Source organism: Salvia splendens, chromosome 3 (genome assembly GCF_004379255.2).
Source record: "Salvia splendens isolate huo1 chromosome 3, SspV2, whole genome shotgun sequence".
Lineage (NCBI taxonomy): Eukaryota > Viridiplantae > Streptophyta > Magnoliopsida > Lamiales > Lamiaceae > Salvia > Salvia splendens.
Genome location: NC_056034.1, coordinates 27932969 through 27950499, shown reverse-complemented (window position 1 = coordinate 27950499; position 17531 = coordinate 27932969). Strand labels below are relative to the sequence as shown.

General features: G+C 41.2%; 3 protein-coding genes across 3 annotated transcripts; 2 read left to right on the top strand and 1 right to left on the bottom strand.

The window, feature by feature from the left end:
• Positions 1-471, bottom strand: LOC121796818. Its single transcript, XM_042195597.1, has one exon. The coding sequence runs from the start codon at positions 469-471 to the stop codon at positions 1-3; it is 471 nt and encodes a 156-aa protein (XP_042051531.1).
• An 11216-nt stretch (positions 472-11687) lies between these two features.
• On the top strand, positions 11688-13397 carry LOC121796817 (uncharacterized protein K02A2.6-like). Its single transcript, XM_042195595.1, has 4 exons — positions 11688-12617; positions 12788-12937; positions 13004-13087; positions 13188-13397. Exons 1-4 carry the CDS (start codon positions 11688-11690, stop codon positions 13395-13397), a joined length of 1374 nt encoding a protein of 457 aa, XP_042051529.1.
• Positions 13398-15329: 1932 nt separating this feature from the next.
• LOC121796816 (chromatin modification-related protein EAF7-like) lies at positions 15330-16211 on the top strand. The gene is made up of 2 exons (XM_042195594.1): positions 15330-15707; positions 15843-16211. The coding sequence occupies exons 1-2, from the start codon at positions 15330-15332 to the stop codon at positions 16209-16211; spliced, it is 747 nt and encodes a 248-aa protein (XP_042051528.1).
• Positions 16212-17531: the final 1320 nt, after the last annotated feature.

The following is a 17531-nucleotide window of genomic DNA, read 5'->3' as shown; positions in this document are numbered from 1 at the left end:
TTACTCCTTAGGTGGTTCTTCTAGTGCTACTTCATCTTCTACCACATTGTCCAAACTATAGTATTTCTTCACACGGTGGCCATTGGCTTTAAACAACGTCTCATCCGGAGCTAGCAACTCGACCATCCCACTATCATATATTTTCTTGATCATGTACGGACCGGTCCATTTGGACTTCAACTTTCCTAGGAAAAGAGAGAGTCTCGAATTGTGCAACAAAACTACATCCCCCAAGGTGAGCTCTCGTTGACTAATCATCCTATCATGGTAACCCTTCATTCTTTCTTTGTAAGTAGATGAGCTATCATAGGCTTCCATTCGAAATTCATCTATCTCATTGAGAAAGAGACGCCTTTCCTCCCCGACCTTTTGAAAATCTTGATTCAACTTCTTTATCGCCCAATAAGACCTATACTCTATCTCAAAAGGCAAATGACATGATTTTCCAAAAACTAATTGATAAGGAGACATACCTATAGGTGATTTGTATGCAGTACGGTATGCCCACAATGCACCATCCAAACGGACTGCCCGATCCTTTCTATTAGTGCTCACTGTTTTCTGTAGGACGAACTTGATTTCTCTATTTGCAAGCTCATTTTCCCATTGGCTTGGGGGTGATATGGCGAGGTGACTTTGTGCTTAACTCCATATTTGTCCAATACATTGTCTAGCCACCTATTGTTGAAGTGAGATCCTCCATCGCTTATGAGAGCGCGGGGTGTACCAAACCTACTAAAAATATTTTTCCTCACAAAAGCAGTCACAACTTTAGAATCATTAGTTTTGGTAGGAATTGCTTCCTCCCATCTAGACACATATTCAACTGCAAGTAAAATGTATTGGTACTCCCCTGATTTTGGGAATGGTCCCGTAAAGTCTATCCCCCATACATCAAATAATTCTACCTCAATGATGGCATTCACAGGCATCTCCTTCTCTCCTTCTTTAATATTCCCCCCGTGCGCTGGCATTCGTTGCATTGGAGCACAAAACTGGCGGAGTCACGGTAGATGGTTGGCCAATAGAACCCACTTTGTAGTATTTTGATGGCGGTCCTTTGCACACCAAAGTGTCCTCCAGTTGGCGACGAGTGGCACCTTTCTACTATGACTTCCCAATCTTCTTGAGGTACACACCTCTTATGTATAGTATCTGCACATCTCATAAACAAGTAGGCCTCATCCCAAAAATAAGATTTAACATCTCTATAAAATTTCTTCCTTTGATAAGGAGTAAGATCGAGAGGGTGTACCTAGGCTGCTAAAAATAATTAACAATGTCGGCATACCATGGAAAAGTGGCTTGAGTGAAGAATAGATGCTCATTGGGGAAGTCCTCATTAATTTCTCGTGATAGATCTTCTCCTTCCACCGGGTGCTCCAACCGAGGCAAGTGATCCTCCACTACATTCTCACACCCTTTTCTATCTCTTATTTCAACATCGAATTCTTGGAGTAGTAGGATCTACCGGATGAGTCTTAGTTTTGCATCCTTCTTTGCAAACAAGTTCCTAATAGCTGCATGATCAATGTAAACAATGGCTTTAGTCCCAACAAGATAAGCTCTAAATTTATCAAAAGAATAAACTATAGCAAGCATCTCCCTTTCCGTGGTCGTATAGTTAGCTTGTGCAGAATCTAAGGTTCTACTAGCATAATAAATGACTCTAAAAATTTTATCTCTTATGCCCCAATGCGAAACCAATGGCAATGCCGCTTGCATCACACATGATTTCAAATGGTTGGCTCCAATCGGGGGTGATGAGAATGTGAGCACTCACTAAATAAAGCCTTCTTCAAATCTTCAAAAGCCTGCAAACAATCAGAAGTAAAATTAAATTTCACATCTTTTTAAAGTAATTTACAACGAGGCTTAGAGATTTTTGAAAAGTCCTTGATAAATCTTCTATAGAACCCTGCATGTCCCAAGAAGCTTCTCACAGCCTTCTCGTTGGATGGGGGTGGCAATTTCTCAATGGCTGCAATCTTGGCTCTATCAACCTCTATCTCTGCAGAAGAAACTTTGTGACCTAGAACTATACCTTCTTTCACCATGAAGTGACATTTTTCCCAATTAAGTACAAGGTTAGTTTCTACACATCTCTGCAAAACCTTAGCCAAAATATCAAGACAATGACATAGGATTTCCCAAAAACAGAAAAGTCATCCATAAAGACCTTCATCACATTCTCAATCAAATCATGAAAAAATGCCATCATGCATCTTTGGAAAGTAGCGGGAGCATTACATAAGCCAAAAGACATCTTCCTATAAGCATATATCCCATAAGGGCAAGTAAAAGCAGACTTGTGTTGATCCTCGGGGGCAATTGCAATTTGATTATAACTAGAATAACCATCTAAGAAACAATAGTAATCATATCCCCCTAATCTATCAAGCATTTGATCAATAAAAGGCAAAGGGAAGTGATCTTTTCTAGTGGCTGCATTTAACATCCTATAATCAATGCAAACTCTCCAACATGTGGCTACTTTTGTGGCAATCATCTCACCATCCTTTTCGGGCACTACAGTCATCCCCCCTTTCTAAGCTACTACTTGCGTAGGACTCACCCATTCACTATCCGATATGGCATAGATAATCCATGCATCTTGCAACTTAATTACCTCTTTCCTCACTACATCTTGCATAATAGGATTAAGTCTACGTTGGTTTTGCACACGAGGTTTATGCCCCTCCTAAGTAAAATCCTATGCATGCATGTGGTTGGGCTAATCCCTTTCAAGTCACCAATAGACCATCCTATAGCGGACCTATACTTGTTTAGCACACACAACAACATTTCAAAAAACAAATTCACTCAAGGCGGCGGACACGACAACAGGGCAAGTGTTATCTGACCCTAAAAACGTGTACCTAAGGTGTTCCAGGAGTGGCTTCAATTCTACCTTAGGTGGTCCTCGTGGTTTTCCCAATGTTTTCTTCCTCTCTTCTTCTTCTTCTAGGGTGTGCAATGGCAAGAATGTGTTCCCCTTTTGAGGAATTCTTTCGGGAAGAACCTCGAGTTCTGCAATCATAGCACACACATTAGCATCATAAGTAGATGGATCAGACGTAAGAGCGAAAGAATTTATTAGACAAGATTCTAAAGGGTCCTGAGTTTGGTGGTATGTGACTTCCACTTCCCCCACACAATCTGTGACCACTTGGATGACGTTACACTCTTGATAGCCTTCTGCTCCTTCCTTCCCATGGAATTTCAAAGCATCATAGTTGTTGAAGGTGATACTCTGATTATGTAATCACAATGTTAGCTCTCCCTTCTGCACGTCTATCATGGCTCCCCCGGTGGCTATAAATGGTCTTCCAAGTATCAAAGGCACCTTCTTGTCCTCCTGCATGTCCAAAACGACAAAGTCAGTGGGAAAAATAAATTCTCCTACTCTTACCAAAACATCTTCCACAATTCCCCTTGGTGTTGTTGTTGTTCTATCTGCCATTTGCAAGGTGATCGAAGTGGGGTGGAGATTTTCAATGTTGAGCTTCCTGTAGAAAGATAGAGGCATCAAATTAATACTTGCTCCTAAATCACACAATGTCTTTACCTTCTACATTATTTCCCAAAATACAAGATAAAGTAAAACTCCCTGGATCTTTATGTTTGGCAGGAAATCCTTTTCTGAATTATAGCACTGCAATTCTCTGTTAGGCCCACTGTCTCATATTTCCCCCACTTTCTCTTCTTGGCTACCACATCTTTCAAGAATTTGGAATAATTGGGCATTTGTTGCAGTGTTTCCACCAATGGTGTGTTCATGCAGACCTTGCTTATGGCTTCCAAGAACTTGGTAAACTGGGCGTCTAGCTTCTTGCTCTTCAATCGTTGGGGATACGGGATGGTGGCAGTGCTGGGAAATTGCAGATCTGGGGGCTGGCTCTCGGGTAGCGGCAGCTCTGCATCAATATCTGAATCGGACTCGGCTGGCTAGGGGATTTCCGGCGGACCGCTGCGCAGTGGTGCAGAGGACCGCTGGGATTGATCAACGACTGGTGTGAAGTCGGTCGGTGTAACACCCGTACTTTTTATAGTACTTGGAACAACATCAAGTTACGACGAGACGGATAATAAATTGTCTAGACGAAAGAAAACGAGCAAAAAAAATAAATACTCGGGCTTCTCAATTAAAATTTGGGGTCCAAATGTTTTATAAAAATGGCTTTGGGCCATAACAAATAAATAAATAATTTTACAAATTTGGGCTCTGCAACTAAGTGATCCCAAAGAATTTAATTAAAGTTGTAAGAGATGTCTTTGGGCTCAATTTGTTCTTAGAAAATTTTGTACAAACCCAAAATCTTTCTCTCTTCCCCTACGCCATTCTCCACTCCATGGAGACTCCCCATTTTCAAGCAACTTTTCACCTCCCAATCTTCCATCTTCCATCTTTAATTCACAATCTCTTTCTTAATCACTTTCTCAAACTCACAATCAAATGGACGAGAACAGAGAAGTCACCATCACACAACCCCTTTCAAATTCACCAATTCATAAACCAGTGCACCAAGAACACATCTTTAGGGAATGAGGATCACGGAGTTGGCTGCTCGGGATTCTCAGCCACGAGACGTCGCTCACGGCGGGGCAAGGATGCGGCGCTGAGGAGATTCGCGGAACAGCAGCGGTGGCTTAAACCGGGGCTGACGGAGAGACCAGGCTGAATAGCGACGGACGGCAGCCGTGTGCGACCGTTCAGGGACGAGCTTGGAGGCAGCGGCGACGGAGAGACGGGATGGCGAAAGCACCGCGCGGCTGCTCGACGAGTCTCGAACAGCAACGGGCTGATGAAACTCCGATCGTGCAGCGGTTCAGCGAAGGCGGCGTCGGACTTGGAGGGCGAGCAGTGAGCAGCAGCAGCAGCTCCTGCTCCGTCACAGCATTGGTGGCGGTGGTGCTGTTTTTACCGGCGACAACCAGCGAAAGAGAGAGAGAGAGAAAAAGATGGCTGCTTCGGCGGCGGCCGCAACAGCAGCAACGACGGCGGCTGAGCAGCGGCGTGATTGGATACCGGTGATGGTGGTGAAGCCTCCGTTGAGTCTGCGGAGGCGGCTGCGCAGCAAGAATAGTGACAGAGTTGAAGCATGTGAGGGAGAAACACGATGGGGTGGTGAGAATAGGTGCTGTGTGTTTTTAAAATTTGTTGGGCCATGCGAATTAATCATAAGTGTTGGGTAATGTGTTTTAATTAAGGAAATGGAACACATTAAGTCAATGGGTGACGTCATGCACGCTTTTCGAGAACGAAATGGAGCACAAGTTAAGGCTTTAAACGAACGAGGTGGGCTTTATTACTTAAACTCTTTTATTTGAAATGATATGTTATGGTGAAATAAGGGTGGTTTAAAATAGTATGTCATGCCGTATTTTATGTTTTGAATTGCCTATCTGATTGTCTACTGGGATAATATCCTACTAGACTTTGATAGTTAACGAATTCGGGTCTGACTAGGGAGTGAGTCCCTACTCGGACTAGTGCACTGATAGGGATCGTGAGCCATCCCCTAGGTCGACCGGTCCAGTGATCGAGATTGTGGCCACATTCTCGTTTCACACGATAGCTCAGATATGGTACATGATGGGGGATGATGATTGCCTGCAGGCACTATTTTTATTAAAGGAATGATTTAGTGTTTCTCGGCCTTTTTAAAGTAAAACCCGAGATTCACTCGATGATGGCTTGACATGTCTTAAATGATAAATGTATTTTGGGCATGAGTTCACTGAGTACATCAAGTACTCAGCCCCTGCATATGTTTTCCCTATGTGCAGGTTGAGCGTGGACGGGGGACGGAGGATGTTGAGCATTGGACATAGACAGTATTCATTAAATGATCCGGTTACTATTGTGTCTTCATACATAGTAGTAGCTAACTCTCAAATGCTTCCGCTATGTCAAGTTTTAAAATTATGATGTTTTCTGTATTCTGCAGAACTATGTCATTCACACTATGTTACTTCGTGATTTGAAACTTTGATTTGATAATGGAATTTCATCTTTTGATCGATATGTCGTACTCCTTTTGATTGTTCCCCCTTCTTTCCCGCTTCTTAAATCCCCCACGAGTCACGATTCCCCGTGCTTCCTATCCTTAGGAAGTGCGGTCGTGACAGTCGGCCCCTGTTATTTTTCTTTTCTTCCCCTGCCTAGATCCGCTGCATGTGGAGGCTGGTATGTGGTCCCGCTACGAAGTTGCACAACATGACAATTTCCTTTTGGATTGATATCTAGTAGGCTAGAAAGCGTCCCTGGAGTGTGCTTGCTCCCTATTGCTGTGGCCAAAACTCTCATGTTAAATTCTAACTCCCTCACTTGTGCGGCTAGACTTGCCAATCCTTGCTCCAAAAGGCCAGTGTTTCTTTTCCTGAACCTCGATGATACAGATTTCTAGTAGTTCCTCCCATTTGGAGCGGGGTTGTTCCTCCATACCTGCACATGTTTCAGAATTTTCATTAGTATAATGGTCTTGTGCATCGTATGAAAAATCAAAGCAGTCTAGGTCATAATATGATCCCCCTTGGTCGGGGCTATAGCACTCTTCGTAGTACCCTCCTTGCTGCTCATCACTGTAACTGTATGGATTCTCCATTCCTGTGGAGAAATCCATTAGACTAAAAAAATAAAAATAAAAATGAAAATAAAAATAAAAATAAAAATGAAAGCAGTAAAATCCTAATTAGCAAATTCGTTCATTTGAAGATATCAATCACAAAGTGAATGTACTCCCCGGCAACGGCCCCAAAAACTTGATGCACTTTTTATTAGCACTAAATAAACCTGCAAGTATACATAGTACATATAGTATAGCTAAAGGTCAGTACTGGATATCGACACAGGGATTAAAGTCACAGACTGACTACCTTCTATTAAGCTTTGTTCACTATTTGGAAAACCGAGAATTTTGGAGATTTTGAAAACTAAAAACAGTTTGAAAGCAATAAACAGCTAAATGCAAATAATTAAAGAGGTAAAAGTATGAGAGATAAGAGAATTCCAGGGATGTGCGTTCACAGTTATGGTTATATAAATTCCAACTACTATACCCTAGCACAGTTTATACTTCGATAGAACGAGTCACATATGTTTTACCCATGCGGTACAAGCGTAGATTACCAACACTAGGGTTGTCAATCCTTGATCCGTAACTCCTAAAAGCTCCTAAGACCCTTATAAATTCCAGCGGCCGCTACACTGTGTTGCAGCGGTCGCTGTGAATATTCCAGTAGCTTCGAAAACTCTTCGAACGGTCGCTGGGCTTGTTCTTCGTTTCAGCACAACTTTCTCCGGAGCGGACTGCTACTGGTTCGGCGGTCACTGGGCCCCAGCGGTCGCTGTGCATGTTGCAGCGGACCGCTGGGCATCTTTAATGCTCCGAATTTCCAACTTCGACTTTTTGCTGTCTTTTAGGCTCAAATATGCGCAAATCGCACAAAACACGTCAAAATACCAAAATAGAGAAAATATGCAAAATATGGACATGAATTGTTGTTTTGACATTAAAAACGGACCAAATAAAGGCCCTAAAACAGTGCAAAATCCGAGCATATCAGTATAAGCACTCAGATCATGCATCATGCAAAGTTTACCATAGGCTTGCTCAAAGTCTATGTCACGGCCGCCCTTACTTAGGATAGCAAGGACAGGGAAATCGCGACCAAGGGGAGGGACTAAGAAGCGGGAAAGAAATGGGGGACACAATAAAAGTTGACACTTAATTCAAAAATCTAACTAACTCCCAAAAGAACATTTGGTTTAGTCTACAAAAACATTTTAGTTTAACGAAATAAGCAGCGGATTAAAGTCTCAAAGTATTTGACATAATAAAAACCGTACGAAATAAAGTAAACTCTTGTGACATCAGTTTCAAAAGTAGCAGCAGAAATAAGTTATCAAAGAGAGTCATAGGATGACGCCTATGTATGGGGACACAACGCATCCAAAGTTCCTAAGCCGACTCAACATCCATCGCAACATCCCGCTCAACCTGCACATAAAGAAAACATATACAGGGCTGAGTATTTGATATACTCATTGAACACGTGCCAAAATATTTGATAAAAGTTATGTCATTCATACCACAGTGAACTCGAGTTTTACGATTATTTAAGAAAATATCACGAGTATCACAAAAACAGTTTCATATTCTGGTCAGACAATCAATCTCCCCACTTTTTCAACAATCCAACAATCACATCATCATTCAACAGTGCGACGAAAGTGTGGCCATACTATTCGCCCAAGAGACCGGCCGACTAGCAAGGACGGCTCCCGATCCCACCAGTGTACACAGCCTGATAGGGTTTGCGGCCCTACTCAGACCCGAATTTGTTTCACACATAGCCATATAGCCTAACGGAGTAAACTCAGACGAACTAGGCATCAGACACACAATCTCAATCAAAACAATCCATGGCATGACATAACACTTTAAACCACCCTTATAGCTCCACAATCATACTGTGGAAAAATAAAAGAGTTTAGTTAAAGAAAGCCCACCTCGCTTGCTTAGACAACACAATACACAACTCAAAAGCAACTCTCGTTCCTTGTGCTCACGTACGCACAACAACCCTTGTCAACACCACAACACAATCAGCCTTCCATCAATATAATTTATCATGCATGTCCTATCGTTCCTTTCATCGTTTTCTTAAATTACCCATCCCAAACGTTCACCAACATAAGGAAACACACCATAGTATACCTCAACGTATAACACATAACCACGCCATAAGATACGTTCCTTAATCACACATACATCATGCAATTCATTCAAACTTGACAACAAGTTATATTTTAACATGACAGAAATCTGGTAGAACTGCGCATTCGTTTTGTAAAAATCATTAAAACTCCATCCAACCTCCATTGGGGCTGATATTTTACCACAACACAGTAGACACATCAACAATCATCTAGTTAAAATTTCATATCAAAATCACATCTTTAGGTCGGTCAAATCAAAAACGAAACTCATTGGACGAGAATACAAATTCTGACAGAACTGCGCAGTTAACTTAAAAATGCATTAAATATTCATCTTTCGTCAAAAGAGGCTGAAATTTATACACAACACAGAAGACATCCCAAATATTACTCAGTTAAAAATTCGTACCAAAATAAGATCGTTTGCTTGGTCAAAAAAATGTCAGAATCTAATGTCCGAACACCACAGTTTTCATGCTTCACAAATTCGAATTAGGGTTTATCTATCATTCATCCAAACACATATATTCATGCTTCCAACACATAATCATGCTTCAAAAAGATTTCACAACCATGTTCTCATATATTCACATATCATTCTCCAACGAATCATCCACAACCTCACACATACACATACATAAACGCATATCCACATACTTTCTCATGCAAAACATCAATCCCAACCGATTAATTTTTAGATCTATGGTTTCTACACTCACTATATGCATGAGGGAATCAAGAAACATGGATTCAATGGAAAGGATGAGAAAGAGAATTCAAATATACTTTTATTGTTAAAAAACAATCGGTAGGAATGATAATTGATGCGATTCTTCGATGAATCTTGAATTTCCAACTCCAAATTGATACAAGAACAAAGGATTGGTGAAGGATTTTTGGAGAGGATGAAGAGAGGGAGGGAGGTGTGTGATTTGGTGGCTAGGGTTAGGGTTTTAGTTATTAAGGTTTAGGTTAAATTCCCACACTAAATTAGAATAATTAAATTGTGGGAGAATAAAATAGAGGTAAATTCCCACAATTAAAAAAAATAAAGTAGGCGTGTAATGGAGGGAGAGGATTTTTGAAAATTGCTATTTAATTAGCAAGGAATTGATTTGGTATTTACTTGGAGAGAAATATATTCACAAATTAGGCAACAAGATAATGAGTATTTCATAAACAAGGTAACAACATAATTTAAAATCTCCAAGTATAGCACAAGGGAGGGGGAGGGGGCGTGTACTATGGAAGCATGGAAGGCAACAATATTTATATCCTCAATTAAATGGGAATATGATTTAAATTTGGTAATTTTTTTGTAGGAAAAGACTCCCACAAAATAGGTAACAAATAAATTTATTCCACAAGGAAAAAAAAGAAGGCATATGGGGCGTGTGATAGGGAGAGAATTAAAAGGAAAATATTCACATTCCCAATGAATTTGACATAGGAAATAATTTGGTATTTATTTGAATAGAAGGGATTTCACAAAATAGGAAACAAATATAAATTCCTCTACAACAAGGGAGGGCCGAAAATTTGGGTTATATTCCCACGAGGAAATAATTCAAATCTTAATTTAATTAGGGTAAGGAAACAAAATGTGGCAAGATTTAATTGGATTTAAATTAAATGACAGGAATCAACAATGCACCAATTAAATCAAAAATAATTCATCCTCCTAATTAAATAGGGGATTTTTTGAAATCTCTCAAGAATAGGCTTAGGGTTCGAATTCCATGTAGCACAAATTAGGGATAATTTGATTTGGATTTAATTTGGATAAATATCCCAAAACAATTAATTAAATCCAAGAAAGAGAATATAATTTCCAATAATTGAAGGGGCCGAAAATTACCACTAAAATAGCTAGAACAATATGCATGATCTCATTTAATTATTTCCCCACCTTGGAAAAAAAATATGACACTTCATTCCACATCACTCACGACAATTTATTTCACATAATCAACTCAATCACATAGGAACAAATAAATTCCATAAAAGAAAATTTTCCACTCGACATCCATATTAAAACAAAAGTCGTAGAAATTTTTGGGATGCTACAGTCTAATCTCTCCTCTACTAGATGTGATTAAGCATCAAAAGTCCGAAATGTCTTTATTTTTTGTTGTAATGTAGGCTCTTTGGTAGGTGAGGAATATTTGCTAAAAAGTAACTCAAAAATAAAAATTTCCCAAGTAGAGTTAAATTAACTCCACTTTTCTAATAACCAAAAATACTTTTAACTCTTATTTTTCTCCTTCAACTCACTTTTCAATCCATTGATTTTTCCTTTTTTTTTTCATAAGCATCATTTCTAGATCAAGCACACATTTTGAATTTTCACTATTTCACAACTTGCACTTTTCTACATTTAAGCACACTACTTTTTATAAATAAATACTATACTAACCCAAGGAATTGTCTCCATTGATTTGGCTTCCAAAGAATAGACTTAAAGGCTCAAAAGTTGGCTCGTCGAAAATTTTAGGTATAAAAGTAGCTAAGAAAAGATGGCCTAACATCCTCCTTCATCAACTTAAATATTATGTAAACTTAGATAGACTAGGAGCAAGTTTTAGAAACATATACTTGCAGATAAATCACACAAGAAAGAATTTAGGCTCAAATCTCACAAGGTATAAGCATGATTCAAGGCGAGCGGGCAATTCACTAATTATGCACCTTTTTACCAAACCATCATATCAAAACATCAAGCCATACTTAATCAAATATGAAAAGAACTTAATATCATTGGCAACTCAAGTAGTGCAAAATCCGAGCGTATCAAGTAGCATGATGGTGTGAGGAAATGAATACTCAAGAATTGACAGATGAGGAGTTAGCAGAGGCAATCGAGGAATTTTGCAAGAATCCGACGTCTGCCAGGTCAAAGGGATCTGCCTATCTGGCCAATGTGGAGAAACTGCCTGACCTAGAGGATTTGACCATGAAGTAAATGGAAAAGAATCCACTACCCCAGGGGGCAAGTTCACCAAAGAATGAATTGAAGACATTTCCCCCGGGTCTGAAGTATGCTTACCTGGAGAAGAATGAAACATTCTTTGTTATCATCAACAACAACTTGACCCGAGAGCAGGAGGAAAAGTTATTGGATGTGCTTAGGAGGAATAGGAAGGCTATAGGGTGGACGTTGTCAGATCTGGTAGGTATCGGCCCCGACCTCCGCATGCATCATATCCGTTTGGAAGAAGGTGCAAAGGCCCACCGGGATCCACAAAGAAAGTTGAATCCGAACATGAGAGAACAGGTCCTGAAGGAAGTGTTGGAACTAGTATCCTTGGGAATTATCTATTCGATCCTAGGCAGTGAGTGGGTGAGTCCGGTACACATGGTGCCGAAGAAATCTGGAATACAAGTGGTGAACAATGAGAAGAACAAACTGGTGCCCACGAGATTAGTCACGGGATGGAGAATGTGTATCGATTACAAAAAGTTGAATACAGCCACGCGGAAAGATCATTTTCCCCTACCTTTCATCGACCAGATGCTGGAGAGGTTACCTGGGAAACAATACTTCTGTTTTCTCAATGGTTACAGTGGCTATTTCCATATTTATGTGAATCCAGAAGAACAAGACAAAATAACTTTCACCTGTCCGTTTGGCACGTATGCTTATCGGAGAATGCCCTTTGGACTCTGTAACGCACCTGGAACCTTCCAGAGGTGCATGATGAGCATGTTCTCCGACCTACTAGAGGAGTGTATAGAAATCATCATGGGCGACTTCACTGTATATGGGGATTCATTTGAGTCGTGTTTGGGGCATTTGGATGTTGTACTAAGGAGATGTCAAGAAAAGAACCTCGTCCTCAACTTTGAGAAATGCCATTTCATGGTCCCTGAAGGCATCGTCCTAGGCCATGTGGTATCTTAGAGAGGAATTCAAGTGGACAAGGCGAAGGTGGATATGATCTCGAGCTACCTTACCCTACAAATCAGAGAGAAGTAAGAGGGTTCTTAGGCCACGCTGGGTTTTACCGGAGGTTCATTAGAGATTTTGCAAAAATTGCACAACCGCTTACCCGTCTCTTGCAGAATGATATAGATTTCGTCTTTGACGAAGCATGTCAAGGGGCTTTCCAACTTTTGAAAGAAAAGCTAGTATCAGCCCCAATCATCAGAGCTTCCGACTGGAATCACCCATTCGAAGTGATGTGCGACACCAGTGACTTCGCAGTTGGAGCAGTGCTAGGTCAAAGGATTGACGGGAAAAGCTATGTAATTTTCTATGCCTCAAAGACTCTCAACCAGGCTCAGAAGTATTACGACACTACAGAGAAAGAAATGCTAGCTGTTGTATACTCATTCGAGAAGTTCCGACCCAAGGGTAATTGTGTTCACATATCATGCAGCTATCAAATATCTGTTGGCTAAGAAGGAGTCTAAACCGAGATTGATCCGTTGTGTCTTGTTACTTCAAGAATTCGATTTGTAGGTCAGACACAAGAAAGACACTGAGAACGAGGTGGCTGATCACCTAAGCATGATACTTCAAGGTGATAATGAAGAAGATATACCAGATGTATTCCTAGAGGAACTTCTGTACTATGTGGTGGAATCTCCTAGACCTATCAGTTGGGCGGCAGTGTTAGCGTTAACCGGCCCAGGGGATTCAGACAAAGGAAAGTATAAGTTGAATACGTAACCTTGGGTTGATGACCTAGAAAATTACTTGGTCACGGGAGAGTTTCCTAGTACTCCAGAAATTTCCCGGGCCCAGAGGATGAAACTAAAGAGTGAAGCCCGGTATTATATCTGGGACGACCCTTACCTCTGGAGGATGGGTTCAGATCAAGTGATAAGGAGATATATCCCTGAGTGGGAGCAAAAAGATGTTCTGACTCATTGCCATACATTGGCGTGTAGTGGTCACTTTGGACCAAGAAAGACGGCTCGGAAAGTTTTAGATAGAGGGTTTTACTGGTCCAACAGACCGGGGAATTTCTGCGAGGGATGAAATGCCGCAGGTTCCTATAATTGTCTGTGAGATTTTTGATGTTTGGGGGATGGACTTCATGGGTCCCTTCCCATCATCATAAGGCAACACCTATATACTGGTTGAGGTGGACTATGTGTCCAAATTGATAGAGACCAAAGCTACAAGCTCGTGTGAGTCGAAGGAAGTAGCGAAATTTCTAAAGGCCAATATACTCAGCCGATATGGAGTACCCCGAGCGATCATCACAGATCAAGGGACTCATTTTTGTAACCGGACGATAGAAGCTTTAATGAGGAAATATGGTGTTCACCATCGGTTGTCTACTCCTTACCACCCCCAGGTAAATGGTCAGGCAGAAGTCTCGAGCAGAGAAATCAAGGCTATTCTGGAGAAAATAGTGAATCCATCAAGGAAAGATTGGAGTAAACGGCTCGATGATGCTTTATGGGCCTATCGAACTGCGTTCAAAACTCCCATTGGAATGTCACCCTACAGGCTTATATTCGGAAAGATGTGCCACCTTCCTGTCGGAGTTGAGCATAAAGCTTATTGGGTTGTTAAGGAGATGAACATGAAGCCCTAGGCCTGTGAGGAGGAGAAAACTACAACTGCAAGAGCTGGAGGAACTTAGGCTTGAGCCATATGACACCGCGATGTGGTACAAGGAGAAAACCAATCTATGGCATGATAAAAACCTCCGGGTCAAGGAATTGCAGGTCGGTCAAAAAGTGCTTTTATTCCAATCAAGGCTCAAACTGATGCCCGGGAAGCTAAAGTCCAAGTGGGTAGGACCCTACACAGTTGTTGGCCCCCGAGCGAATGGAGCCATATAAATTCAAGGAAGTACCCCTAATAACTCTATCCCATTTCTTGTTAATGGTCACAGAGTTAAGGTGTTTAGGGATGGTTCAGAGATGTGCGTAGTGGAAGAAATTCCACTACGTATGCTCTCCACTATTGCCTAACTGGTCAAGTTGCTAGGTATTCTTCGGGAATTGGTGGGCCAGATAGATAGGAAATGAGTTTTTAAATATGTAAACTGAACTAGCACACTCCCAAGAATACCTATTCATATTTTAAAAATAATGTAAATATGTCTTTTCTGAAATTCCTTATTAAAAATCCAAACAAAACAAAAAATTTAATTTTCCAAAAACATTTTTTGAAACATCGAGCATATCTGGACGAGCCGTTTGAAATTGAAAATATTTTGGATTCGCATCCACTTGGCCAGGTTGCTCAGATGTCTCGTTTTAGTTTAAATTTTCTCTAAGTGTGGTTATGTGAAGAGTGAATGTCGAATTCTGCGAAAAATAAGGGAGAAGTAATTTTCGGTTGGAAATTGGGGGGGGGGAGTTTCAAAATTTCAAAATTCAAATTTTAAAAATATGGGTGATGAGGCGTACGGTTGCTGACTGCTTGCATCAGCATGCAACTGTCGCTCTTCCATCTTTTCCTTTTATTTTCTATTTCCTTATTTTCCTAAAATAACTTCCCACATACTCTTTTAACTTCCTCCCTCACAATATTTTCTCTCACAATCAAATTTCGAAACCCTCAACTCACCGTTCCAATTTCCCTTGTGACAGTTTCCGGTGAAACTACCCGCAACCACCACCAAACTCTGATCAATCAACCATGGAGAACAAACCACCACAACATAAAGCCCAAAGAAAGAACCCCCACCCGATCAAGTCCACGGCTGACGAGTCGTCATCAAAACCGCCACAGAATTCGCCAGCGAAGAAGCCACCGTCTGCTCCTCAGACAGAGGCGGTGGCGACTTCATCGTCTCAAGCTGTAACAGCGCAACCAGAAACAAAAGCTACGGCAGCGACAATCTCTGTCACTCCGTCTACAACCTCTCCCGCTACACCTTCAACCACAGCCCCACCACCGGTTGACGAGTCCGATCAAGACCAAATAATGAAAGAGTTTATGAAGAAATTCGATAGAAGGGAAAAGGCTAGCGATTTGTTCGCTCGAATTGCAGAAAAACTCAAGAAGGAGGAGGCCGTTTCTACCTTAACTCCACTCGAAATTCCACCCCATCCCACAACTTTCACAGAAACACCAGCATCACAAACCCAATCCTCTCCCGAAGAAAACCCCCAAACTTTACCAGAAACACTAACCGAAACCCCAGCCTAGACCAAACCCATATTATCTGATCCTTCTCCCACCATACCACATACATGCACCGCTGAGCGCATCCAAGAGGAGGAGGTAGTGGAGAATCAGGAGGTTCAGGAAGAAAATGGGAGGGATGAGAAGCAGAGTGAAGCGGGGGATGATGAGGAGGGTGATGATGAGGTTGTGGAGAACGAGTCTGTGGGTGTGGAGAATACTGAGAATGAAGAGGGCGACAGTGAGGGCGAGGGTAGACAGGTGGTGCAAGAAGCGAGTGATAGGAATGTCGAGGGTAATGATGAGAGTAATGAGGGAGATATCCATGAAGAAAAGGTCGCTAAGGAAGAGGAGAGCGTTGATAAGGACAATGGTGATGATGTTGAGGGATAGAAGGTTGTTGATATGGAAGTTGATAGGCCCGTAGTTTCTGGAGGGTTAAAGGACATAGTAGTACTGGAGGATGGGCCGGAGTTGGAGGAGACACCAGCCGATGAGAGGACAGCAAGAAGGAACACTAGGCGAAGTACGATTTTGGAAGGGACACGGACGTCTACAAGGTCTAGGCCTAGTTTTGCTCTTAGCTCACTTCACACACATTCTCTTTGCGCACTTAGCATATATGGGGTAAATTCTTGGAATTCGTGGTAGTCTAGTTTAGTTCCATGGTGTAACACCGTCCTTATGAGGGGCGAAGATATAATTGTTTATTTTCTGTCGTTTTGAGCCGAGACTTCATCATTTTGGAAGCTCGGCGTTTAATATTTCTGTGTTGAACCTTAATTTCGTGGCTATGGAATGTTTCTGTTTTCTATTCAGCTAATTCTGATGTTTGATTGTTGGTTTTTACTAATTTGGATGCTTTTCAAAATTGATGTTTGATTTGGAGTTGAGATCGGGTTGATTGGAGTTGAGTTATTGTTGAATCGGTTAAATCTGAATTAAGGAGTATGAATTTGACGTATCGGAGTTGGTTTTTGTTGATCTGAGTTGGATTGAAATTTGAAGTTGTGGATCTGAGACGTGATATTCTGATTTGCATGGTTATGGATGTTTACTATTGTTTCCCTATTTTGCTCGGCCTAGTAGTTTAGATCTAGTAGTTTTGTGTTTAATCGTAATGTTTGAAGTCGGATCTGAGATTGCTCTGTTTTCATGTGTTTGATGGTCTGTTTTCGTTTCTGTTTACTTAGCTCGTTGCAGAAGATAAATGTAGAAGTTAGTTAGAAGTTTGTTCTGTCATTGGCCGTTGTTTACTTTCTGCAGCTTTTTTGTCACAGTAGCTAAAAAAAGGAAAATGGTCCCCACTGCATGTTTACGTATTGTTTAGCTATTTTTGGAAAGCCGTTTGCTTGACCCAGAGTTACCTCATCCCTTTAGTTACTTCATTTCCGTCAATCATGCATGCGTACGTACTTTTACCTATTTCCTAGGTCTAATAGATAGATTAGTCACATTTCAATTCCCCTAAGTCTAGTAGTTAAATAAATCTAAAAACCCATGAGTTGCGTGGCAGCAGCCAACCCTTTCCAAATCCTCTGAACACTTGCTAATCCCTTCCATCCCTATGGAATCGATCCGTACTACCCTATACTAGCCTATAGCATATGGGTTAAGGTTATGATAGTGATTGAGAGTATCCCAACGACATGGTCAGATAGTTTAATTATTTCCTAGGCCTAGCGGTTGAGAGAATCCTCTGGACCTATTTGA